We start from the raw sequence: 26643 nt of genomic DNA, 5'->3' as shown, positions 1-26643 counted from the left end.
AAAATGATTCTATGTTGAATATAAAAGTTCAAAAGAATAGCATTTATGAAAAAATAAATAAATGTCACTTTACTGTCACTTTTAATAAAATGCTGAATAAAAATATTCATTTTACTGACCCCAAACATTTTGAATGGTACTGTAATTATTAAACAAATCTAATAAACCCAACATATCCGTGAGCTCAAACAATCTACCACTTAAACCTGAATATTGTGATGTTGATCCAGGAACACATTGTGTTTGAAAATTAAGTATCATGCCATAAAATGTATGACATAAGATAATGTTGCATTAAAATAGCCAAAAAGATTTAGCCAGAGTTTCAAAACAGAAAAGATTGAGTCATTGATTCAACATTTCCACTCGTATAATGCAGTTAATGGTTGTATATTTTATTCAACCTCATTTGTATAAGTCATAAAAGTGCGGCTATCAAGGTAAGGAAGCAGAGTCATGAATGCCTGGATCATTTTAATGGCTTGGTTTTTCATCGTGTCAGCTGGCAAGCACAGAGATAGCGATGTCTTCTGTTTGGTTTGAGACTTTGAAGTCCTGATGATCCTCAGCAAAAGCCGTCTCCAGCACTAGCAGCAGAGACTGTTTGAGCTTCTTCTTGTACTCATCACACATGAACACGTAGAGAATGGGGTTCAGACAGCTGCTTAGAAAAGCCAGGCAGTGCACTACAACTTCTGTTTTTACTAAAACATCCTTAGCAGACTCACTCCACTGATTCTCCTTTGCACTTATGTCATAAAACTCGTGGATATGATAAGGAAGCCAGCATATAAAAAAGGCCAGGACCAGAGCTATAATGATCCGGTAAGACCTGAACTGCATCTTCTTTTTGAGGCTTTTGACTCGCAATCCGATACTTATATATGAAGATGCAATGACCAGGAAGGGGATGAAGAAGCCCACTATGAACCTAAATGTGACCAAAGACTTGTAGGATTTTATAGAAGTTGGATTTTTACAGTGTACTTCAGGCATTGCTGTTGCGTGATTGATGACTGCGGGGATGCTGCAGCTGATAGATAAAACCCACACAACCTTGCTGATGATTCTAGCTTTGCACAGGGTTCGATTGTTCCGACTCCACACAACCATCCATGTGCACAGGCATCGGTCCAGACTGATAGTCGTCAGCAGAAAAATGCTGGCAAAGATGTTTAAGTAAATCATACATAGGAGAAACTTCCATATGAAGTCACCAAAGTGACAAGCCAGCTTGCATAAGGCTAAAATGAATCTTATGAATAGAGTTAAGGAGAAGATGAAGTCTGCAATCGCCAAGTTGAGGAACCAAATGGAGTTGACAGTTGTCTTCATTTTGTAGCCGGTCACAAATATTACAAGCCCGTTCCCGATGAGACCTACGACAGAGATTGCCAAGTAAATGCATATTTCGAAGACTTTAATGCCCGAAAAGTCCTCTGCCTGCATGGTAGAATTGTCTGTTGTGAATCTGGTCACATTCTGATGTCCAAAAGTAGTTCCTGCTACTCAAAAACAAGAGAAAGCACAATAAGAGTTGGTCTTTGGAATCCGAATATTTTTTAATGGTCCATTTTACATGCAAGAAATATTTATACACCAGGAGAACATGCAATATGAAGCATAGTTTTGCATTCTCACTTACATCTATTCATATTTGCTTCTTTCTTTCTTTCTTTCTTTCTTTCTTTCTTTCTTTCTTTTTCTTTCTTTCTTTCTTTCTTTCATTTATTTTTAAAGAGGAATTCCACCATTTTCATCTAAAAGTTGGCATTTTATAAAATGTCAGTTTACAATAGGATTATAATAAAAATTTATTTACTGTAAAAACATTTAAATAATATTTTCACACTTTTTGCAATTGGAAAAAATAAAATACATGATGAAATTTTGAAAATGTGAAAGTATATTAAGCATATATTAAGTATATTTTATTGTTCATATTAAATGTTGCATAAAAGGCAGTAAATAAAGCAAACAAAATCAAGAAATAAACAATCAAGCAATACCAAGTTATAATGTAAAATAATAACAAAAATTCAGCAGACACCAATTATACATAAAATACACAAATTAGACTCTTACTCATTTTCTTCAGTCTGTGTTGAAGCTCATAAAACCTCTTTGCATGTTCTCTTATCAGTTGATAAGACTTTTGCTGAAATCAGTTTGTGCAATTTTAAGTTCCTTTTAACGACGTAGGGGAAGTTGTGGCCTAGTGGTTAGAGAGTTTGACTCCTAATCCTAAGGTTGTGAGTTTGAGCCTAGGGCTGGCAATAACACACACACACACACACACAAACACACACACACTGTACTGGCTGTACTGTATGCCATGTCACTGAAAGAGCAAACTTTATTCCTCCATTCTGAACTTCCACCAATGAATCACACATTCTGAGAGAAGTTTGTTGCCTAGGTTACACCACGTTATTGGTGAACATCTTAATTGTGTCATTTGCGTTTGAAAGAAGTTGATCTGAACCCACAGCATGCAGTCACAGGAGATCTCCACACAAGTGAAACAGACAATTGTTTGGCTTCAAAAATAAAACAAACCCATTAGAGAGATAGCAGGAACATTATGAGTGGCCAATCAACAAAGCAACAGTTTGAAAAGAAAGCACTAGTGAGCTCTGCAACATAAAAAGGCCTGGATGTCCATGGTGGACAACAGTGGTGAATGATCGGAGGACAGGAAGAAAAAAGTATGAACACTTGGAACAGCTCATGATCCAAAGCATCATCCTCTGTGAAACATGCTGGAGCAGTGTGATGCCTTGAGCATGCATGTCTTCCAGTGGCACTGGGTTACTGGTGTTATGTGATGACGTGACAGAAGACAGAAGTACCCAGATGAATTCTAAATTCTGAATTCATACTCTCAATTCATACAGTCAAATGGAGCAATGTTGATTGGGCGGCATTTCATAGTACAAATGGACGATGACTCAAAACACACAACAAAAGCAATATATATATATATATATATATATATATATATATATATATATATATATATATATATATATATATATATATATATATATATATATATATATAAACAAATAAATGCTACCTTCATAAAATACACCTTTATATGACAAATAATTTCTGGAATCATTCTAAATGTACATTTTCACCCAGTTAGGGAGAATATTAAAAATATAATATTCTTTCAACAGGCACCATTTATGCATAAAATATACAAATTAGAGTTTCAGTTTTTCATTTGACAGTGAACAACTCTTTATAACTTCCACTTTACTTACTAAAGAGTGATGGTGGGAAGGAGTAGGTGGGGAAATACATTTAATGACTGCGCAATGTTAAGTTCTATTTCTGCAATCTGATATTTCACCCATTAATGCTAAATGCAAAGAGAAGTGTGTTCCAGGTGAAACTATATGGAAAGATATTATCCTTTGACACCAGACATCAAAAGAGAGGCTTTCACTAGACAGGTAAATTCCAGAGATTTATTTTTGAGACACTGACTTCATTGATCACAAGTCTGTACATACACAAACTATTTTAACTACTAAGAGATTTATTTTAGTAGTTTTCTTGTATTTGCTGCTGGTCAAGGAAGCACTGGGGTCTTTTGCAATCTTTGTGATCCAGAAAGTCTAGATGTTCTTCGGCAAAAGTCATTTCCAGCAAAAGCAAGAGAGACTGTTTGAGCTTCTTCTTAAACTCCTTACACATGAACACATAGAGAATGGGGTTCAGACAGCTGTTTAGAAAAGCCAGGCAAATCACAAAAGGTGTTGTTTTAGATATTACTTCTCGAACATTGGCATTCTGCTTATTCTCCACTGTATTTAATGAAATAAAACACAATTTGTGAACATGGTAAGGGAACCAACATATGAAAAAGGCCAGAACCAAAGATATAATAAGACGGTAGGACCTGAAATGCTTCCCCCTTGAGCGACGGTTGACTCGCACTACAATAGATATATAAGAAGATGCAATGATCAGGATACAAATTCTTCTATTTTGGAATTTCTCAGTGAAAAAAAAAAAATAAACCACATAAAATATTGACGAATTCTGCATCATGTCTGATTCATTCCAGTAACCTATATTGCAGTGAATTATAAACAGAGATGTGTCCTTGTTTTAGACAAGAAAACATTGTATAATGCTACATGTTGTTAGTGTTTTTAGGTCATTGTTTTGTGGATGTCAAAGTGTGTTTGTCGACTGTCGACCTTTGCTAGTGTTCTGGAAGAATGAGTTGATTTGAGAACTGAAGAGAGTGTTTTGGTAGTTGTAGTGCGTTTTGAATGTGAAATGAACTGCTTTGCCAAGCTGAAAGTTGGTTAGGAGAACTGTGTGAAGAGTTTTGTAAAAGTGACCTAAGTATTGAGAAATGTGTCCTAGCTCTAACTGTAAATGGAATTTGCCACAGGTTAACTTCATTTGAAGTGTAGGAACATCTACAAGCAATATGAATGCTCCTGAACTCAATTTAAATTGTCCCAGATAAGGGTTTGAATACTTATGCAATGGAATCATTCAAGTTTATTAATTGTAATAAATTTGCAAAGATGTTAAAAGCCTGTTTTTTGAAAGTGAAAGTGACATGGCCAAGTATGGTGACCCTTACTTGGAATTAATGCTCTGCATTTATCCCAACCAAAATGCACACACAGCAGTGAACAGCATCACACCCCCCACCTAAAATCCCTGCCAGTAAGAGGCTCGAACCCACAACCCTTGGGTTACAAGTCTGATTTTAGTATATATATATATATATATATACAGTATTGTTCAAAATAATAGCAGTACAATGTGACTAACCAGAATAATCAAGGTTTTTCGTATATTTTTTTATTGCTACGTGGCAAACAAGTTACCAGTAGGTTCAGTAGATTCTCAGAAAACAAATGAGACCCAGCATTCATGATATGCACGCTCTTAAGGCTGTGCAATTGGGCAATTAGTTGAATTAGTTGAAAGGGGTGTGTTCAAAAAAATAGCAGTGTGGCATTCAATCACTGAGGTCATCAATTTTGTGAAGAAACAGGTGTGAATCAGGTGGCCCCTATTTAAGGATGAAGCCAACACTTGTTGAACATGCATTTGAAAGCTGAGGAAAATGGGTCGTTCAAGACATTGTTCAGAAGAACAGCGTACTTTGATTAAAAAGTTGATTAGAGAGGGGAAAACCTATAAAGAGGTGCAAAAAATGATAGGGTGTTCAGCTAAAATGATCTCCAATGCCTTAAAATGGAGAGCAAAACCAGAGAGACGTGGAAGAAAACGGAAGACAACCATCAAAATGGATAGAAGAATAACCAGAATGGCAAAGGCTCAGCCAATGATCACCTCCGGGATGATCAAAGACAGTCTGGAGTTACCTGTAAGTACTGTGACAATTAGAAGACGTCTGTGTGAAGCTAATCTATTTTCAAGAATCCCCCGCAAAGTCCCTCTGTTAAAAAAAAGGCATGTGCAGAAGAGGTTACAATTTGCCAAAGAACACATCAACTGGCCTAAAGAGAAATGGAGGAACATTTTGTGGACTGATGAGAGTAAAATTGTTCTTTTTGGGTCCAAGGGCCACAGGCAGTTTGTGAGACGACCCCCAAACTCTGAATTCAAGCCACAGTACACAGTGAAGACAGTGAAGCATGGAGGTGCAAGCATCATGATATGGGCATGTTTCTCCTACTATGGTGTTGGGCCTATTTATCGCATACCAGGGATCATGGATCAGTTTGCATATGTTAAAATACTTGAAGAGGTCATGTTGCCCTATGCTGAAGAGGACATGCGCTTGAAATGGTTGTTTCAACAAGACAATGACCCAAAACACACTAGTAAACGGGCAAAGTCTTGGTTCCAAACCAACAAAATTAATGTTATGGAGTGGCCAGCCCAATCTCCAGACCTTAATCCAATTGAGAACTTGTGGGGTGATATCAAAAATGCTGTTTCTGAAGCAAAACCAAGAAATGTGAATGAATTGTGGAATGTTGTTAAAGAATCATGGAGTGGAATAACAGCTGAGAGGTGCCACAAGTTGGTTGACTCCATGCCACACAGATGTCAAGCAGTTTTAAAAAACTGTGGTCATACAACTAAATATTAGTTTAGTGATTCACAGGATTGCTAAATCCCAGAAAAAAAAAAATGTTTGTACAAAATAGTTTTGAGTTTGTACAGTCAAAGGTAGACACTGCTATTTTTTTGAACACACCCCTTTCAACTAATTGCCCAATTGCACAGCCTTAAGAGCGTGCATATCATGAATGCTGGGTCTTGTTTGTTTTCTGACAATCTACTGAACCTACTGGTAACTTGTTTGCCACGTAGCAATAAAAAATATACTAAAAACCTTGATTATTCTGGTTAGTCACATTGTACTGCTATTATTTTGAACAATACTGTATATATATATATATATATATATATATATATATATATATATATATATATAGTGTGTATGTAATCAAAACTGCTTCAGAAATGTAATTCTCTCCTCACAGACACCCTGCAGATTATGAAATATGATTCTGAATCAGTTCTCTTTCTGCTGGATCTATCTGCTGCTTTTGATACCGCTTTGATTTCCCACCTCCATATGGAATTCTGAAAACTCATCTCTTTCGCAAACATTTTACTGCATTCTAACTTTAAAAGAAAACAAACACAAAAAAACCCTCCTCTCACTTAATGAATTCCTTCTGGCTCTAATTGTACTGATCTGAACAATGTCTGATCCTTTTGAAACAAAAATATATTGCAGTATATTGGAAAATATCATGTAATATATTAGGCATAAATTCTTATATATATTCTTTTTTTCCAATATATTGCAATATATTGAAAGCGGCAATCATTTGTATATTTTGCAATATATTATATAATATATGTACTGTATCATCAATATATTATTAAATGTATTCAAATATATAAAATATTAGAAAATAAAAAGGGTAAATAATATATTACAATATATCACAATATATTTTAAGAAATATATTGGTAAATATATTTTCCTTTCTTAAGGGAAACTTGTATTGCAAGCACTTCCTGTGTCTATTCGCCTCCTTATGATGAATCATTCACTGTATTCTTCAATTGTAAGTCGCTCTTGTTGAAAGTCTATGCTAAATTAAGAAATGCAAATATACATTTTGTTTTTAAAATTAATATCCAGCAATCATTTTGAATAATATTGGAATATTTCACAAATGAAATTCTTACCCATTTTCTGTAGCTTGGTATTGTCAGTGCTCACAAAAACTGGCAGCTGGAAACAGGATCTCTCCTACTTATTTGAAAAGCAAATGCATGTGAATGGATGATGTTGCGTGTGCACTGCGTGGTTGATTTACTAAGAATAACTGCATGATTTGACAGGGTATTTTTCTTTGACCTATATATATATATATTATTTTTAGTTGTTTATTACCCCTTCTGTTAACAACACTTTTTGTTTAGGTTATGGTTCCTGGAAACGTTATTGCGTCCCTATAGCCACGTTTCTATAATTAGTATTTTTTTCCCATACATATATAACACCTTTAATTTATTTTTCATTGCTTGAATCATTAAACATATTTAGAAGGTGTATGTGTGTGTGTGTGTGTGTTTTTATTGGCATTGTGTTCAGAGAGTCAAAACTCTAGTTGTAGGCGACAGTCTGGTCAATCCATCGGCAGAGATAAGACACGCGGGCGTAGACGGCTGCAGCACGAACAGTACTTATTATTATTTTTTATAATAATTATGCTTTAAATGTTGTACATACGTATGATGGCGAAATCACTTTGATGAAGATGATTTTTTTTTTTACAATTGATTCTAATCTTCAAAAATGACTTTGTTGTATGATTTATGTCTTTTTATTTCACCCTTCAGATTAGAATATAGAACTGTAGTGTTACTTGTTTAGGATTCAAAATGTTATCTGCTTTTAACGTATGTCATTATGTCCTTTATATATTAGACCAAAATGTCATGTTTGCAATTATTATACCAGCAAACTCAAAATTGGATTAAAACTGAACAAACTAGGCTATAAATACTTTGTACTGTAGTACAAATAATAACACATCACAGATCCTGAAGAAACGGTAACAAAAACACAGTGACAGAAATGTCAGAAATAGCAAGACTTAGGTCTCTGCAGAGCAAAAGTGGGCGTTTATCACCATGTGGTTGTTTTAAAACTGCTGGGTGTTTCTGAATCATGCAACCTAAATGATCGCCCTTACCCAACCCCACCCCTAAACCTAACGTCACTATTACATCAACCAATCAGGTATCATGGTGTAAAAACATCTTGATCTAGTAACTCCCATTGCTTTCCTTGGAAATAGCATATGGGTCTGTCACGTGATTAAGGAACGACTCGACCCGAATGACTCATTAGATGAATTAATCAATTCTCCTTCCGGCTCGGACTGCATTGGTTTAGCGTATGGGTCTGTCATGTGATTAAGGAACGACTCGACGCGAAAGACTTATGAGATGAACTAATCAATTCTCTTTCTGGCTCGGACTGCATGGTTCAGCGTATGGGTCTGTCATGTGATTAAGGAATAACTTGAACCCGAAGACTTGAGCTAATCACAGACTGAAGACCCAGGTAAAGAATGAATTAATCTTTTCTGTATTTTATAGCATTTTAGTACTAGTAAGTACTAGATGTGTCGGTGAAGTAACACGTAACATTTGATTTACATTTTGCTAAAATGAACGAAATGACTCGAAAAAAGATTCGTTCATTTTGATGAACATGACTCAAAAGTCAGAGTTGGTAAAATGATCCGAACTTCCCATCACTACTTTGCACATGCATGAGAATTTACATCTGATATGGTTTCAGAAGTAGGTGTGGCAAAATGGCTCAACAGCACCACCTATTCTAAAAAAAATCAGCAGCCCTCGAGCTATGTTTAATGTACATGCATGAAAATTGGCACACACATGTAAAGTACCAATACCTACAAAAAAGACTCTTGGAGCAAAATCCGAAACCCGACAGGATGTCAGTTATTTTAATTTTTATGAACAAATTATGTGTATTTTTTGCAATTTCCATGTATTTTAACAAACTCCTCCTAGAGATTTAGTCAGGTCAAGACCAAATTTGGTATGCCTCATTTTAAAGGCCTTTGCAATGTTAAATTGTGACGATCTTGAGTTTTCGTTGAGGGGGTGTCCGACAAATTTTGACGATTCGCCATGAAAGAGGAAGTTGCTGTAACTCAGACATACAATGTCCAGTCTGTCCCAAACTTCACATGTTTGATAAGACTCCTGACCTGAACAGATCTACATTCCCATGTACAGTAATAGTCATAGCACCACCTGCTGGTGACAGGAAATGGTTTGTGTAACACTAACTTTAAACATGCGGTGTCGAATCTGCACCAAACTTCACATATTTGGAAAAAGTCATAGCCTGAAGACATCTAAATGCCAGTATTCAGTTATAATCATAGCGCCACCTGTTGGCAATAGGACATATCATGCAGGAAGACTGGCAGATATAATTGACTTTTTGACATATTCCACTTATATTTACAACTTTAAATGCATATTTCTCGCCATTCACGCTGGCGGTGAGCCCGGGTGCGAGGGCCTTTTCATCGCTGATTGCAGCTTTAATTTCAAATGTAATTCATTCCTGTGATGACAAAGCTGAATTTTCATCATCATTTACTCCAGTCTTCAGTGTCACATGATCCTTCAGAAATCATTCATATATGCTGATTTCCTGCTCAAGTAAAATTTTGTATTATTATCAATGTTGAAAAAGTTGTGCTACTTAATATTTTTTGAGAAAAATGATCTATGATGAATACAAAAGTTCAAAAGAATAGCATTTATAAAAAATAAATAAATGTAACATAAATATCTTTACTGTCACTTTTAATAAATTGCTGAATAAAAATATTCATTTTACTGACCCCAAACATTTTGAATGGTACTGTAATTATTAAACAAATCTAATAAACCCAACATATCCGTGAGCTCAAACAATCTATCCCTTAAACCTGAATATTGTGATGTTGATCCAGGAACACATTGTATTTGAAAATTAAGTATTATGCCATAAAATGTATGACATAAGATAATGTTGCATTAAAATAGCCAAAAAGATTTAGCCAGAGTTTCAAAACAGAAAAGATTGAGTCATTGATTCAACATTTCCACTCGTATAATGCAGTTTATGGCTGTATATTTTATTCAACCTCATTTGTATAAGTCATAAAAGTGCGGCTATCAAGGTAAGGAAGCAGATTCATGAATGCCTGGATCATTTTAATGGCTTGGTTTTTCATCGTGTCAGCTGGCAAGCACAGAGATAGCGATGTCTTCTGTTTGGTTTGAGACTTTGAAGTCCTGATGATCCTCAGCAAAAGCCGTCTCCAGCACTAGCAGCAGAGACTGTTTGAGCTTCTTCTTGTACTCATCACACATGAACACGTAGAGAATGGGGTTCAGACAGCTGTTCAGAAAAGCCAGGCAGTGCACTACAACTTCTGTTTTTACTAAAACATCCTTAGCAGACTCACTCCACTGATTCTCCTTTGCATTTATGTCATAAAACTCGTGGATATGATAAGGAAGCCAGCCTATAAAAAAGGCCAGGACCAGAGCTATAATGATCCGGTAAGACCTGAACTGCATCTTCTTTTTGAGGCTTTTGACTCGCATGCCGATACTTATATATGAAGATGCAATGACCAGGAAGGGGATGAAGAAGCCCACTATGAACCTAAATGTGACCAAAGACTTGTAGGATTTTATAGAAGTTGGATTTTTACAGTGTACTTCAGGCATTGCTGTTGCGTGATTGATGACTGTGGGGATGCTGCAGCTGATAGATAAAACCCACACAACCTTGCTGATGATTCTAGCTTTGCACAGGGTTCGATTGTTCCGACTCCACACAACCATCCATGTGCAAAGGCATCGGTCCAGACTGATAGTCGTCAGCAGAAAAATGCTGGCAAACATGTTTAAGTAAATCATACATAGGAGAAACTTCCATATGAAGTCACCAAAGTTACAAGCCAGCTTGCATAAGGCTAAAATTAATCTTATGAATAGAGTTAAAGAGAAGATGAAGTCTGCAATCGCCAAGTTGAGGAACCAAATGGAGTCGACAGTTGTCTTCATTTTGTAGCCGGTCACAAATATTACAAGCCCGTTCCCGATGAGACCTACGACAGAGATTGCCAAGTAAATGCATATTTCGAAGACTTTAATGCCCGAAAAGTCCTCTGCCTGCATGGTAGAATTGTCTGTTGTGAAACTGGTCACATTTTGATGTCCAAAAGAAGACTCTGCTACTCAAAAAAAAAAAAAAAAAAAGAGAAAATACAATAAGTGTTGGTCTCTGGAATCTGAATATTTTTTATGGTACATTTCACATGCAAGAAATATTTCTACACCAGGAGAACATGCAATATGAAGCATAGTTTTCCATTCTCACTTACATTTACATTACATTTACATTTAGTCATTAAGGCAGACGCTTTTATCCAAAGCAACTTACAAACGAGAACAATGGAAGCAATCAAAAACGATACATTTTCCCAAAATCTTTGTTTGCTTTGATGTGAATAATGTTGGGAAAAAAAAGTAATCTAAAGCAACTTAACATAAGGCAGCAACATAAAAAAATTTGAAATAAATAAAGGGGTATGAATACAGTGCTTTATATACTTTTATACAATTTTAGCTGATGATTTTGCAACATTCTTCACAGTCAAAACTAAAACCATCAGCAGTCAGTTTTCAGCTCTGCTCAACCAGAAACCTCTCCCCTCACTGAATAACTCCATCCATCCTAAAACCTGTCCTTTAGACCCAGTCACCTCACACCTTCTTTAAGCAATCTCTCCTACACTCCTAACTGCACTCACATACAAAAAAGACATATTTTCTTACAAGCATTTTCCCCACTCAGGTGACCCATCTTCCCAGAAAACCACACTGCAAACCCCCGAAAACTTGTAGACAATTACAGACCTGTCTTTCTCCTTCCATTCATAGTGAAAACACTTGAACGAGTTGCTTTCAACCAGATATCATTATTACTTTCATAGAATAAATAACTGGAAGCTAACCAATCAGGTTTCAGAAGTCACCACTCAACTGAAATGACATTACTGTTGGTCACAGATGCCCTACAGATTGCGAAAGATGATTCTGAATCAGTTCTCATTCTGCTGAATCTATCTGCTGCTTTGGATACTGATTTGATGGAATTATGAAAACGTATCTCTTTCGCAAGTATTTTACTGTATTCTAACTGATCTGAACAATGTCTCAAACTTGTATTGCAAGCACTTCCTGTGTCTAAGTGGCTCTTGATAAAAGTGTCTGCTAAATTAAGAAATGCAAATATAAATGTTGCTTTTAATATTGAGAACAAACAACTATATTGAATTATATTGGAATACTGCACAAATGAAATTCTTACCCATTTTCTGTAGCTTGGTATTGCCTCTACTTATTTGAAAAGCAAACGCGTGTGAATGGAGGATGTTTGATGTTCAATGCGTGGTTGATTTACTAAGAGTAACTGCATGATTTCACAGGGTATTTTTCTTTGTCCTATATATATCTATCTATTTTTAGTTGTTTATTACCCTGTTTATTACAACACTTTTTGTTTTGGTTATGGTTCCTGGAAACGTTATAACATCACCATAGCCACATGCTTCTATCATATATCATATATATATATTTACATTAATTCATACATATATAACACCTTTAATTTATTTTAATTGCTCGAGTCATTAAACATCTTTAGAATGTGTGTGTGTATGTGTTTTTTGTTCTAGTTGTATTTTTATTGGCATTATGTTCAGAGAGTCGAAACTCTGGTCAATCCATTGGTGGAGATAAGACATGCGGGCGTAGATGGCTGGGGTACGAACATTGCAGTGTTGATTTGACAGGGTATTTTTCTTCTATATAAATAAAAAATTTTTGTCTGTTAACAACACTTTTTATTTTGGTTATGGTTCCTGAAGAGGCTATTCAATCACCATAAACACACGCTTCTATAATAAAAAAATAATTAATGCATATACAGTCTTGTTCAAAATAATAGCAGTACAATGTGACTAACCAGAATAATCAAGGTTTTTAGTATATTTTTTATTGCTACGTGGCAAACAAGTTACCAGTAGGTTCAGTAGATTGTCAGAAAACAAACAAGACCCAGCATTCATGATATGCACGCTCTTAAGGCTGTGCAATTGGGCAATTCGTTGAAAGGGGTGTGTTCAAAAAAATAGCAGTGTCTACCTTTGACTGTACAAACTCAAAACTATTTTGTACAAACATTTTTTTTTCTGGGATTTAGCAATCCTGTGAATCACTAAACTAATATTTAGTTGTATGACCACAGTTTTTTTAAAACTGCTTGACATCTGTGTGGCATGGAGTCAACCAACTTGTGGCACCTCTCAGCTGTTATTCCACTCCATGATTCTTTAACAACATTCCACAATTCATTCACATTTCTTGGTTTTGCTTCAGAAACAGCATTTTTGATATCACCCCACAATTAAGGTCTGGAGATTGGGCTGGCCACTCCATAACATTAATTTTGTTGGTTTGGAACCAAGACTTTGCCCGTTTACTAGTGTGTTTTGGGTCATTGTCTTGTTGAAACAACCATTTCAAGGGCATGTCCTCTTCAGCATAGGGCAACATGACCTCTTCAAGTATTTTAACATATGCAAACTGATCCATGATCCCTGGTATGTGATAAATAGGCCCAACACCATAGTAGGAGAAACATGCCCATATCATGATGCTTGCACCTCCATGCTTCACTGTCTTCACTGTGTACTGTGGCTTGAATTCAGAGTTTGGGGGTCGTCTCACAAACTGCCTGTGGCCCTTGGACCCAAAAAGAACAATTTTACTCTCATCAGTCCACAAAATGTTCCTCCATTTCTCTTTAGGCCAGTTGATGTGTTCTTTGGAAAATTGTAACCTCTTCTGCACATGCCTTTTTTTTAACAGAGGGACTTTGCGGGGGATTCTTGAAAATAGATTAGCTTCACACAGACGTCTTCTAACTGTCACAGTACTTACAGGTAACTCCAGACTGTCTTTGATCATCCTGGAGGTGATCATTGGCTGAGCCTTTGCCATTCTGGTTATTCTTCTATCCATTTTGATGGTTGTCTTCCGTTTTCTTCCACGTCTCTCTGGTTTTGCTCTCCATTTTAAGGCATTGGAGATCATTTTAGCTGAACAGCCTATCATTTTTTGCACCTCTTTATAGGTTTTCCCCTCTCTAATCAACTTTTTAATCAAAGTACGCTGTTCTTCTGAACAATGTCTTGAACGACCCATTTTCCTCAGCTTTCAAATGCATGTTCAACAAGTGTTGGCTTCATCCTTAAATAGGGGCCACTTGATTCACACCTGTTTCTTCACAAAATTGATGACCTCAGTGATTGAATGCCACACTGCTATTTTTTTGAACACACCCCTTTCAACTAATTCAACTAATTGCCCAATTGCACAGCCTTAAGAGCGTGCATATCATGAATGCTGGGTCTCATTTGTTTTCTGAGAATCTACTGAACCTACTGGTAACTTGTTTGCCACGTAGCAATAAAAAAATATACGAAAAACCTTGATTATTCTGGTTAGTCACATTGTACTGCTATTATTTTGAACAAGACTGTATAACACCTTTACTTTATCTTAGTAATTAAATGTCTTTAGAATGTTTGTGCTTTTTATTACTTTTTATTGGCATTATGTTCAGAGAGTCGAAACTCTAGTTGTAGGCGACAGTCTGGTCAATCCATTGGCGGAGATAAGACACGCGGGCGTAGACGGCTGGGGCACGAACATTACAGTCGGTGGTGCCCCAGGACACGATGCCAAACTGATACCAAACACCTGCGCTCTCACACACCAGAGGACCACCGGAATCACCCTGTAGTTGATAGACGAACCCATACAGACACATCAGGACAAAAGCACTGTATATATACATAAAAATATGAAGGTATCTGTCTTCACATACCTGGCAAGAGGAGACACCAGAGGCTCCAGCACAGATCATAGCATCTGTGATTCTGCTCTGACCCCAGTATTGCTTGCACTGAGCAGGACTCATAAGGGGCAGAGCGGTCTGCTGCAGGATACGAGGACTTGCTGTAAAAACAAAGCAAACAGAAGAAAATCAAACAACTATGTGACATTTTAGAAGTCATTTGAAAGTTTTGAATGATGATGTTAAATTTACAGGTGGTTCCAGTTTTGCCCCATCCAGTTGTGACGCAAAGAGTGCCAGAGGGGATACTGGCAGTGGAGGAAGCCAAACACACAGGAGAGATACGGGACGTCAGCTGGGCTGGAGAGGACAGTTTCAGCAGAGTGATGTCATTGTTAAACGTATTACCGTTGTAGTAAGGATGGGTGATAGCCTACGGTGGGAGGAAAATAGATTGTGTGAAGTTACTTCATAGGTTTTAGTCATAGATGGTCTGTTTGATTTGATGATTAAATATTATATTTAAAGGTTTTGAGGAAATGATTGACAAGCTTTCAAAGTTCAAAAGATTCTGAGCTGATATCATTAAAGTGTATACCTTGGCGATGCTCATGACTTGAACAGGCTCAGCGCTGGAGCCACGGTCATGCTCTCCAAGAATAACATAGTGATATCCAGCCCTAGGGTAGGAGGGAAAAACAGGAAAAGTTGAAAATAGAAGCACATTAAAGAATCAGTATGTTAATGGAGTGAAACTGTATCAAAGTTGTTACCTTACACCGCAGTGGGCAGCAGTGACCACCCAGTACTGGTTTATCAGGGATCCTCCGCAGAAATGGAAGCCATTGGATTGCTGGTGCATGCATTATTAAATGTAAATGATTTCACTTTGGGTATGATGAACACTGCTGGGAACATTACGTTTTCCATGCATCTCAACTTATACATATTAAATGATAAGGAACCTTAAAAAGTTGAATTAAAACTAGTAAAAGTTACCTGGAGAGAGACCTGCCATGGCCAGGAGCCAGACACTGCATTCTCTCCATTAACAATTTTGTTGTAGCCGCTGATTACTGGCTTAATGGAAGGCACTCCACAACCTATATAAGTTCATGCAAAAACATCTAACAACTGTATGCATAATAATGATAGCAATTATAATAAAAAATAAAAAATAATATATAAAAATAATAATATGTAAATGCTGTAAATTAGGTTTTAGAGTATTTCATATCTTCAGGTTGACACTGTTTCCTACTACTCTCATTGCAAACTTTGAAAACTCACCCAGAGTGGAGGCCACCAAAGCAAAACAGCTGATGATCCAGAGCATGGTGGAGACAAGTGCTTGAAGTTCTGCTGCTGTTCCCACTGGGTCTCTCCCATGCTTTATATCATACCCAGCATCTGATAAAACTGGGAATTCATCAAGATGCTTCAATGCAGCTGGTAGGATCTCAGAGCTCAGGAACGTTCATATCTTGTTTAATACAGTCATGTGACAAAAAAGTATGTTGAAATATTGACAAGAACAAATGGGTCAACTGAGAAAGAAAAAAGGATCGGCTTCCAACCTTTGTTGAAACATTTTTTTTTCCCTGAATACATTCTAGTGTAGGCGTTGAGACACTTTAGATGTTATTCTTTCACCTGCAAATATTTAACCTTAAGTTTTGTCGACCCCATATAATCTTTCCAGCAGAAGATACAGAAAAGAAAATGTAAAAAGATTTAAGATCTTTTCTCCTTACATGCTAGATATCTATATATATTTAAATACTTTTTGTTTAATGTTCAGGATGTTTTGTGGTTGTTTAACACTATAAAACAATGCAAAAAGAGGTTTAACCCTTGTGGATTCTAGGAAAATGCCTAGTATGTTACAAAGTGTTACTCGCTTTAATGACACCCTGGGAATGCTCATAGTCTACACAGGTTTTGTTTTGGAACCATGATCATGCTTTGGATACAAGGACAACACAGCAAGCAGAGAAGTGTAAAATATATTTTCTCAATCAATGCAAACATGTAATGAATAGCTTTTCCAAAAGCACTGGAAATATATGGAAGTGCATAAACAGACATGACTTAACAACAAGATCTTCCTTCCGCTTTAGATTTAACTAATTTAACACACTATGTACTTTTAATATAAAACCAAGCACTAGATTAGGAAACCATTGTTATACATCTTAAAAGTCATTCCAAAATGGTGAAAGGTCTTGCACCATTTGTTTGCAGATGCTTCTAAGTTTGATTTCTTCCAGTGAACCCAAATCAGTATGCTTGTGCATAGTCAAAGCATACTATGAGCATACTATGAGCTTGAGCTACCATTTTGAGCTTGATTAATTTGATTAATTTTTACTATAAATACTGCACATCTTGGGCTAGTTTAGAACATGAAATCACAATTATGGAAAAGACTATTGACTTGACAGTTGTCCAGAAGACAATTATGAACACTCTCCACAAGGATGGTAAGCTACAGAAGGTCATTGCTGAAAGGGCTGGCTGTTCACAGAGTGCTTTATCAAAATATATTCATAGAAAGTTGACTGGAAGGAAAAAGTGTTAGAAAAAAGGTGCACAAGCAACAGGGATGACCACAGCCTTGGGAAGATTGTCAGGAAAAGTCGATTTAAGAACTTGTGATAGCTTCACAATAAGTGGACTGGAGCCGGAGTCTTCACACTCATACGTCCTCAGGAAAATGGCTACAGCTGTCACATTCCTGGAACCAAGCCACCCCTGAACCAAAAAAAAAACATCAGAAGCATTTCACCTGGGGTAAACAGAAAAAGAGCTCAGTGGTCCAAAGTCCTCTTTTCAGATGAAAGTAAACTTAGCATTTCATTTGGAAATCAAGATCTGGAATCTGGAGCAAGACTGGAGAGGCTTAGAATCCAAAGTCCAATTTGAAGTTTTGAAGTCAGTGATGATTTGGGGAGCTGTGACGTCTGCTGGTGTTGTTCCATTGTGTTTTAAACATGTCCAAAGTCAATGCAGCCATCTACAGGAAGATTTTGGAGCACTTTATGCTTCCATCTGCTGACAAGCTTTAGCACCTGCCCACAGTGCCAAAACCACTTCTAAGTGGTTTGCTGACCATGATATTACTGTATTTGATTGGTCAGCCAACTCACCTGACCTGAACCTTACAGAGAATCTATGGGGTATTCTCTGGGGTCAAGATGTTAAAAAACATGACAAATAACAAATTCTGGGGTCAGAATTGTATTGAAAAATGTGTCCATTTGTCTCTGTGAGTTGTTTACATCAAAAGTTATGCCACTTTATAACATATTTAGATTTTTCGGGTTTGGTGCAAAGGGTTAAAAATTAAGCATTTTGGACATTATTTCAGCTTGGTACCCAATTAAATCTTAAAATAGACACTTGAATTATAAAGAAATAACAGGTTGTGGAAAAAAAATCACCCTATGCGCTTGAGAAAACGAAAAAATAGTTGATCCTCTACATATCTTTGGCCATTTTTTGCTATTTTTGTCCGGAAATAAGGTAAATATGTTGTCAAATGTCAAAAATAACCATTCCATTAATTTCCTGGGGTCAGAATTGTATGGGAAAATGTGTTTAGTTGTCTCTGTATGTTGTTTACTTCTAATGTTATGCCTCTTTCTATATCATTTTTAGATTTTTCGGGTTCCGGTCGGGTGCAGCAAAGGGTTAAAAAAGAACCCTTTGGGACATTATTTCAGCTTGGTACCTGGAAGATTATGAAAATAGACACTTTAAGGATTTTAAAAAATCCGGTGGCATAAAAAAAGCCGGGGGGTGCGCGTGGACCCCTATTTCCATCTAGACTATCTGTATAATGACATGGGTATGACACAGGTATTACAAGGAGAGGGTGACTTATGAGGACATAACCCATGTCCCCATTGTTCAAAAGGCTTATAAACCATAAAGAATTAGTTGTTTTGTTTTTTGGAGAAAAAAAAAATGCACAAAGTTTCCTGTGAGGGTTAGGGTTAGGGTTGGTGTAGGGCCATAGAACATACAGTTTGTACAGTATAAAAACCACACACCAATGGGATGTCCCTACTTTTCACAAAAACAAACGCGTTTCTGTGTCTGTAACCTCTAATAAATATTTTCATGAAAACTCACCCAGAGTGGAAGCCACCAAACCCTAGTTAGAAGATAATGATCCAGATAATGTTGTACACAGGCACGTAATGTGTTACTGTTGTTCCCATTAGGTTTCTCTTCTGCTTTATATTCTCTCTAGCATTTAATTTTGCCATTCATACAGATGCTTTCATGCAGTTGAGAGGAGCTCAGGAATGTTTGTATTTGACATATGAGGAAAACAAAACATAAAAATGCCAGTATTCTTTTCCTCAAATGCCAGACTGTAGTAGGTGGGTCAGCCAAACAAAAACAAAAGGGATATGACCAACCTTTCTTTTCTTTCTCCATGAATGCATTCAATTGCAGAAATTAGAGTGATGCATATGAAGCAGGCTGTTCTGAAATGTTCTGAAAACTTCTAACAGACCTTTAGATTCCTTCTAGCACGAGATGAGACACGAGAAAACATGAGACAAGATATTGAGGAAATAAAACGCTTTATTTTTAATTGAGTCATACAAGAAACAATGAATGAATGAACTGTAAAGCAGAGGTGTAGAAAACTCTCCCTGTGGAATAATAATGAATAATGAGTATAAGAGCTAACTGAACAAGTTACAAGGCCTCACCTCAGCTAGGTATTTTGTTGTAATTATAGCACGACTAACTTTGTAACCATTAAATAATAGCATTCTGATATAATTACGAATCTGAAATCATGATGCTAAGTTCATATGCTAATGCTGTTTCATGAGTGCCATATTGCTTTGGTCACAAGCTATAAGTTGGTCTCATCTGGCACATCTGACCAATGTGAGTTGATAAGAAGCCTGTTTGCGATGCAGCAAGTTGATGTAAATCAGATTTGGAGTTGGTTTCTGTCTATGTGTGAGCCTAAATGTTCTGGTGTCAAGTTTAGTCAACTTCCTCAATGGTAGGACCAGAGGAGGATCCACTTCCTGCCCCTCCAGGAAATCCCCCAGGCATTCCACCTGGCATGTCACCAGTGCCCTGATAGAGCTTGGTGATGATGGGGTTGCACACTTTTTCCAGCTCCTTCTGTTGGTGCTCATACTCCTCCTTTTCTGCAGTCTGTGGCAAAATACATAAAAATAACCGTCTTGGAAGATGCTCTAATGCTCTTAATCCAGTGTTTCCCATCCCTTTTCCTGGAGGCATACCAACAGTATTTTCCAATTTTTTCTAATTTAACACACCTAAATCAGCTCAGCTCATTGGTATAGACTCCAGGTCCAGAAACAGATGGGTCAGATAAAACAGACATGCCAAATGTGTACTGTTGGTGTACCTCCAGGAACAGGGTTGGAAAACACTGGCATACACATAAGCTGGTTTGACTTCCCCAAGGTAGGAATATCAAATCAAATTCCTTCAATTACATAACCATACCTGAAATTTCATAAACAAAGTGTAACTGTAGATTGGCATGCAAGCTATGCAGTTCTTGGTTGTTACCTACCTGGTTTCTGTCCAGCCAGGCTATGACCTCATTGCATTTGTCAATTATAGTTTTTTTGTCATCTGCACTGATCTTGTCCTTCAGCTTGTCATCCTCCACGGTGCTCTTCATGTTAAAGGCCAGCGACTCCAATGTGTTCTTGGCAGTGACCTTCTCCTTCTGGGCTTCATCCTCTGCTCTGTATTGGTCAGCTTCCTGTACCATACGTTCAATTTCTTCCTTGCTCAAACGACCTAAAAGCAAAGATTAGTAAGAAACTCACTGTGAAAAACAGAGACCATTTTTGATCTTCAGAATCAAGTCGATAAGTATAAAGTCAACTTTTTATTCAAAGTCAGGGCAAGATATTTTACCTTTATCATTGGTGATAGTGATCTTGTTCTCTTTGCCAGTACTTTTGTCCACTGCGGACACATTGAGAATGCCATTGGCATCAATGTCGAATGTAACTTCAATTTGTGGCACACCACGAGGAGCAGGAGGGATACCAGTCAACTCAAATTTGCCAAGAAGGTTGTTATCCTTTGTCATTGCTCTCTCTCCCTCATATACCTAAGGGTAAAAAAAACAGGATCGTTAAATCAGACTCTGATTAGCTGAAATGACTTAACTATCAACATTTCTATCAACATCTCAGTTGTTTCAAAGACATTCCTAGTCCATAGTCCAGCATACTAAATGTGGTGTTTTGGACGCTGTTTTGTTGGTGCCCCTACCAGGCCTAACAAACTTTCCTTACAGACCTTAAACAAGCTTTTTTGGTCAAGCAGTTCCATTCATTCATTATAATTTTTTATTGCTGGTGAACAACATGACTATGAGGGCCCACCAGCTAGATGTGCAACAAACCACCTTGGAAATGGATTCTGGTCTGAGAGGCAGGGAAAGAAGGCCAGGAAAGTATGGGTCTACAACAACAACTTTCATTTACCTGGATCAGTACACCAGGCTGATTGTCCGAGTAGGTGGTGAAAGTCTGGGTTTGCTTGGTGGGAATGGTGGTGTTCCTCTTTATTAACACAGTCATGACACCACCAGCTGTCTCAATGCCCAGAGAGAGAGGAGTGACATCCAGCAACAAAAGATCTTGGACGTTCTCCGATTTATCACCTGCTAAAATGGCTGCCTGGACAGCTGGTGAAATTTGAGGAAAGATTAGTATGTCATAAAGTAAAGGCAATTACTCATCCAAATAGAGTGAAAATTAAACCTCTTACCCGCTCCATAAGCTACTGCTTCATCAGGGTTGATGCTTTTGTTAAGATCCCGGCCATTAAAGAAGTCCTGAAGCAGCTTTTGGATTTTGGGAATGCGAGTGGAGCCACCAACCAACACGATATCATGGATCTGTGCCTTGTCCATCTTGGCATCCCGCAGAGACTTTTCCACCGGCTCCAGTGTACCACGGAAAAGGTCGGCATTAAGCTCCTCAAAACGTGCTCTGGTGATGGAAGTGTAGAAGTCGGCACCTTCATACAGAGAGTCAATCTCAATGCTGGCCTGCGTACTGGAGGAAAGTGTGCGCTTGGCACGCTCACACGCTGTCCTCAGGCGACGGACTGCACGTTTATTGCCAGTGATGTCTTTCTTGAACTTGCGTTTGAACTCTGCAATGAAGTGGTTGACCATTCGGTTGTCGAAGTCTTCACCTCCCAGATGGGTGTCTCCGGCAGTAGACTTGACTTCAAAAATACCGTCCTCAATTGTCAGAATGGACACGTCAAAGGTGCCACCACCCAAATCGAAGATGAGGACATTGCGCTCAGCACCAACCTGTAGAGAATTTTGACCATAAAGCAACTGTTCAACCCTTTAAACCTTACTGTGCTGAAAGTTAATCTGAGATGCTGGACAACAAAAACTAGATGCAACTTCATTGAACCATCATTACAAGCCAGTTTAGCATGTTTACCAACCTCATCTATTTAACTATTCATATTTAAACCACTGAACTAGGTAAAATACAGCTTAGGATATCTCTATACCTTTTTGTCCAATCCATATGCAATGGCAGCAGCCGTTGGCTCATTGATAATGCGGAGGACGTTAAGGCCAGCAATGGTTCCAGCATCTTTGGTGGCTTGGCGTTGAGAGTCATTAAAGTAAGCAGGCACTGTAATGACTGCATTTGACACTGGCTGAAACAACAAGATCACATCATCATTAGCATGATCCTTATCCTGCATATATAAAGCGTTCAAACAAGTTATTAGTGGAGTGATTATTAATGAAAGAGTCTTAATTATAATTACTGTTCTTTGTTTAAAAGTAATTTTGATTATGAAGAAACAATACATGCTTTCAGGGACATTTTTTTTTGTAAAAGATGCAGGTTTGGAAGCAGTACAGTTGAACAAGAGTCTGGCTGACAATAACGATTGCAATCAAGTTCACATACTTCCTGTAACTGGCCTTATCTCCAAATATCTCTGGTACAAAGTGGGGGTATAATTCTGCACAAAACAAACTTCTGTCTGTATTAGAGATTGTTGAAACGTGAAACATGAAACGTGTGTGGCAGAATCAGATATTAATCTGTGGTCAATATAGAGAAAAACATTTTACTGCTGGCACCACTAAAAGATGAGATGTGTGGAGCTGTGTTTGCAGAACTTTGATCTTGTGCTGCAGAGAAATGTTAGTGTTCACCACATCACGTGTGTTTCTCTGTTTTGGCTTGGCAGGTGTTAGCCTATCCATTATAAATTATGAACAACTCTCCTCACTTAGCATTGTTCAAAGTTCAGAGAAAGGTTTTAAATGTTGTAGTGCAAACAAATATGGCGGTCTACAAATATATATCGTCTCATAACAAAGGATGTTACTTAATAAATGGAGTACACAACATTGTACAGTATTTTCAAAATGTCTATCTCATCCTCATAGCCTAGCCTTTTTTTTTTTTTTTTTTTGCAAAGTTTATGACCATGTGATCTAAACGAAGATATGCTGTCTATAGCATATCTAGTCATCTATATATGCTAGAATGCACGTTATATTTAAAAACAAACTGGCCTGAAAGGGTCCTAAAAATAAAAGTGCTTTTGCATAGTTTTATTCACCTTGCCCAGGTAAGCCTCAGAGATCTCCTTCATCTTAGTGAGGACCATAGAGGACACCTCTTCAGGGTAGAAGGACTTTATCTCTCCTTTGTACTCCACTTCCATCTTGGGCTTACTTCCATCATTGATTACCTTAAAGGGCCAGTGCTTCATGTCAGACTGAACCACAGGGTCATCAAAGCGTCGACCAATCAAGCGCTTGGCATCTGTTCAACCAATAAGATGCATGCAAAAGACAAAATGATAACAAAAAGAAGCACTGCTTTAAAAACTGCTGTTGGTTGCTGCTAACAAAAACTTTACAGTATGTACACTTGACTTTTAGTATTACAATTAAATTAACTACACTGCCATCTAATGGAGAAAAGTAGCATAACATAAGTGTTTATGTTAATCTTGCATTATTTTCCCTAAGAAAAAAAAAGAGCTGCCTTACCAAACACTGTGTTGTTGGGGTTCATGGCTACTTGGTTCTTTGCGGCATCTCCGATCAGTCTTTCGGTGTCTGTGAAAGCCACATAGCTGGGGGTTGTCCTGTTCCCCTGGTCATTGGCGATGATCTCCACCTTTCCATGCTGGAAGATTCCCACACAGGAGTAGGTGGTGCCCAAATCAATACCCACTGCTGGACCTTTTGACATCTTGCCTGGACCAGATGACCAATGGTGATTTTAGTTAAGTATCAGAAAAACTGTTTTATTGAAAATTACACAAAAAGAATGTTAACCACACTGTATAGGCCTATGTGAGTTTACAAGTTTACATCTTATTTATAAAGTCCTGTTTATATAAAAATATTGCATCCAACAATGCCATTGCATGCAACAGCACTACCCGGCATTTCGAGGCAAAATGCACCACAGTGTAAAAAATATAAAATTCTATATTCTGTATATATATATATATATATATATATATATAGAGAGAGAGAGAGAGAGAGAGAGAGAGAGAGAGAGAGAGAGAGAGAATTAAAAATATTTCATATTCAACCTGAATAAAAATAATAGGTATCAAGATATCTTATATCAGTAAAAATATTAGCCAGTATTTTAAATAAAATAGGTGTAGAGCGAATGGGGCAGGTTTCCAGCTCCAAATTTGTTCTGCAGTCATGCCACCCTAAGCTGTCAGCTGCTTTAGAAAGCACTAGATTGCCTGCTTGGCTGCATGCCATGACTGTGTGTAACAGCCACTGTGAGCTCTGTCAGTGCACACTGCTTACTTAATAATACTTATTAATCACTTGTTAATTCATTATAAAGACTGAATATCGTCTTCTTTACTGTTAACAAAACATTTTGAAAATCAAAACCAAGCAGGTCGGTATACAAGGGGGACCTGGAAGTTTTAGTCCTTTGCAGAGCAAATCAAATGAAGGATTTTAGGAAAATTAGTGGAGAAAAAACAGGGCTGACAAAGAAACACACAAAGAGACAGAAAGAATCTAGTGCTGAATGGGTCATGTGGCTTGCAAGATCCACATGATTAGCTGTGACTGCAAAATGAGGGGTGAGGGGGCAAAATTAGTCTGTAGTTCTCGGAATAAGGGGTCACGCATACATATACATTTTTGCCGTTTTTTTACTACAAAACTAAAACTTTCATTATAATAAATATAATTAATTAATTGCCCTGGGATGCACCTTATAAAGTTTTTACAATATATTATTGAATTTATTTCCCTTACAAGCATCTAATTAAGTGTTCATGATATATTATTTAATTGCAAATAATTATTTTGTTATTGTTATTTCATATAGTTTTGATTGCTTGATCACTGTTCTAAAATGTGAAAAGGGCAATAACAAAGAACCAGTAGGTGTGTCTAAACGGTGTCCTCCATGCATAAACGCTTTTCTCCTTCCAGCACAGGGGTTTTCAAATGACTCCTGGCACTTCCCCAGAAAACTTTGGATGTCTTCTTTACCCATTCGGACATCAAGTTTCTAATAATAAACTTAAGTCACTGAAGTAAAATGTTTTTCTTCTTGGAATTCCTTCCTGGTGCCACACTTATCACATTGTAAGTTTAGTGTGGGATTTGGTTTAGAACATGCAACATCTCTTATTTGTAACAGTTTGCACATTAGAACAAAAGAAAAAAAAAAAAAAAGAAAAAAAAAAATTAAAGCAGGACTTCCAAACCAGACAAAATCTAAACCAGACAGAAGCAGACACAACAGACCGCCCAGCCAGGCTGATTGCAATCAAGCTTCAAAGAAAACTTTTACCTTCCTGGAAAAGTTGTATTTGTGAGGTAATGAAGTGAAACGTGTGTCCTTTCTCTAAGCACGCAGTCTGCCCTCGGCCAAAGCCCTGCTAAAGCTCGTCCTGGTGCCTTTTGCACTCCTGCGCTGCTGGACTCAGAGGCAGAAACCCTGGACTCCTCTGTGTATATAGCCACGGTGGCCAGAGATTCCAGCATGAAGTCACCTGACCCCACAGCGCAGAGAAAGTTCCAGGCTGCAGATCTCATGTGCTCCAGCCTTGCCAGCTAAATGTCTGCCATTCAGAGCAGGCACAGAGAGGTAACAACCAACTGCTAACACCAGGGCAGTGTAACACACAAGACACTTGTTTTCATTCATGGGTTATTCAGTCTTCATCAAGTATGACACAAACTCAATAAGTGCAGTGTCCTCATCTCATCTTTTGTTTTTTTATTAAGAATTTTAAGATCTTTGTGTGGTGCATTTTGCCTCAAAATGCCGGATAGTGCTGTTGCATGCTAGATAAACACATGCTCTCATGAGATAAGTTCACCAGACAGTGTTAAGCACTAAAACACTTATGAATAAGACATTCTTTAATCCAATCCAAGTTTGTCCAAAACAGTGCTCTCAGTGCACATGCTTCTAACTTTGTATATTATATTAGGCACTAAAAATAAAAATCCTGACCTCCAGATAATGTTGGTAAGCAACTTTAGGGGGATGCATTAATTATTTTAAGAGCTGGTTTAGATTATATTTTTGCAATGTGTAAAT

The 26643-nt window shown here is 37.4% G+C and overlaps 4 protein-coding genes across 4 annotated transcripts; all 4 read right to left on the bottom strand.

The window, feature by feature from the left end:
• Window positions 1–324: 324 nt before the first annotated feature.
• LOC113115521 (C3a anaphylatoxin chemotactic receptor-like) lies at window positions 325–1554 on the bottom strand. Its single transcript, XM_026283111.1, has one exon. It carries the CDS (start codon window positions 1447–1449, stop codon window positions 499–501), a length of 951 nt encoding a protein of 316 aa, XP_026138896.1. The 5' UTR covers window positions 1450–1554; the 3' UTR covers window positions 325–498.
• Window positions 1555–10190: 8636 nt separating this feature from the next.
• LOC113114926 (C3a anaphylatoxin chemotactic receptor-like) lies at window positions 10191–12758 on the bottom strand. Its single transcript, XM_026282036.1, has one exon. The coding sequence runs from the start codon at window positions 11263–11265 to the stop codon at window positions 10315–10317; it is 951 nt and encodes a 316-aa protein (XP_026137821.1). The 5' UTR covers window positions 11266–12758; the 3' UTR covers window positions 10191–10314.
• A 1982-nt stretch (window positions 12759–14740) lies between these two features.
• On the bottom strand, window positions 14741–16411 carry LOC113114927 (chymotrypsin-like protease CTRL-1). Its single transcript, XM_026282037.1, has 7 exons — window positions 16304–16411; window positions 16013–16116; window positions 15787–15866; window positions 15612–15693; window positions 15266–15446; window positions 15044–15174; window positions 14741–14953 (listed from the first exon to the last, which is right to left on the bottom strand). Exons 1-7 carry the CDS (start codon window positions 16347–16349, stop codon window positions 14792–14794), a joined length of 786 nt encoding a protein of 261 aa, XP_026137822.1. The 5' UTR covers window positions 16350–16411; the 3' UTR covers window positions 14741–14791.
• Window positions 16412–19594: 3183 nt separating this feature from the next.
• On the bottom strand, window positions 19595–26067 carry hsc70 (heat shock cognate 70). The gene is made up of 9 exons (XM_026282033.1): window positions 25888–26067; window positions 24093–24302; window positions 23657–23862; window positions 22580–22732; window positions 21812–22367; window positions 21526–21728; window positions 20948–21146; window positions 20595–20827; window positions 19595–20206 (listed from the first exon to the last, which is right to left on the bottom strand). The coding sequence occupies exons 2-9, from the start codon at window positions 24295–24297 to the stop codon at window positions 20030–20032; spliced, it is 1932 nt and encodes a 643-aa protein (XP_026137818.1). The 5' UTR covers window positions 24298–24302; window positions 25888–26067; the 3' UTR covers window positions 19595–20029.
• Between the last annotated feature and the right edge of the window lie 576 nt (window positions 26068–26643).

Source organism: Carassius auratus, chromosome 15 (assembly GCF_003368295.1).
Source record: "Carassius auratus strain Wakin chromosome 15, ASM336829v1, whole genome shotgun sequence".
NCBI lineage: Eukaryota > Metazoa > Chordata > Actinopteri > Cypriniformes > Cyprinidae > Carassius > Carassius auratus.
Note: the sequence above shows the minus strand (reverse complement) of the source record. Positions and strands in the feature narration are given on the sequence as shown.

Bases quoted from the DNA above. Each gene is read 5' to 3' on its own strand.
- LOC113115521 (XM_026283111.1), bottom strand. From the start codon at position 1,449: ATGCAGGCAGAGGACTTTTCGGGCATTAAAGTCTTCGAAATATGCATT.
- LOC113114926 (XM_026282036.1), bottom strand. From the start codon at position 11,265: ATGCAGGCAGAGGACTTTTCGGGCATTAAAGTCTTCGAAATATGCATT.
- LOC113114927 (XM_026282037.1), bottom strand. From the start codon at position 16,349: ATGCTCTGGATCATCAGCTGTTTTGCTTTGGTGGCCTCCACTCTGG. The intron at 16,117-16,303 runs GTGAGTTTTCAA...GAACTTATATAG, and splicing joins TTTGGTGGCCTCCACTCTGG to GTTGTGGAGTGCCTTCCATT. The intron at 15,175-15,265 runs GTAAATTTAACA...TTGTTTTTACAG, and splicing joins GGGCAAAACTGGAACCACCT to CAAGTCCTCGTATCCTGCAG.
- hsc70 (XM_026282033.1), bottom strand. From the start codon at position 24,297: ATGTCAAAAGGTCCAGCAGTGGGTATTGATTTGGGCACCACCTACTCC. The intron at 21,729-21,811 runs GTAAGAGGTTTA...AAATTTCACCAG, and splicing joins AGCAGTAGCTTATGGAGCGG to CTGTCCAGGCAGCCATTTTA. The intron at 21,147-21,525 runs GTAAATGAAAGT...TTTTACCCTTAG, and splicing joins AGCCTGGTGTACTGATCCAG to GTATATGAGGGAGAGAGAGC.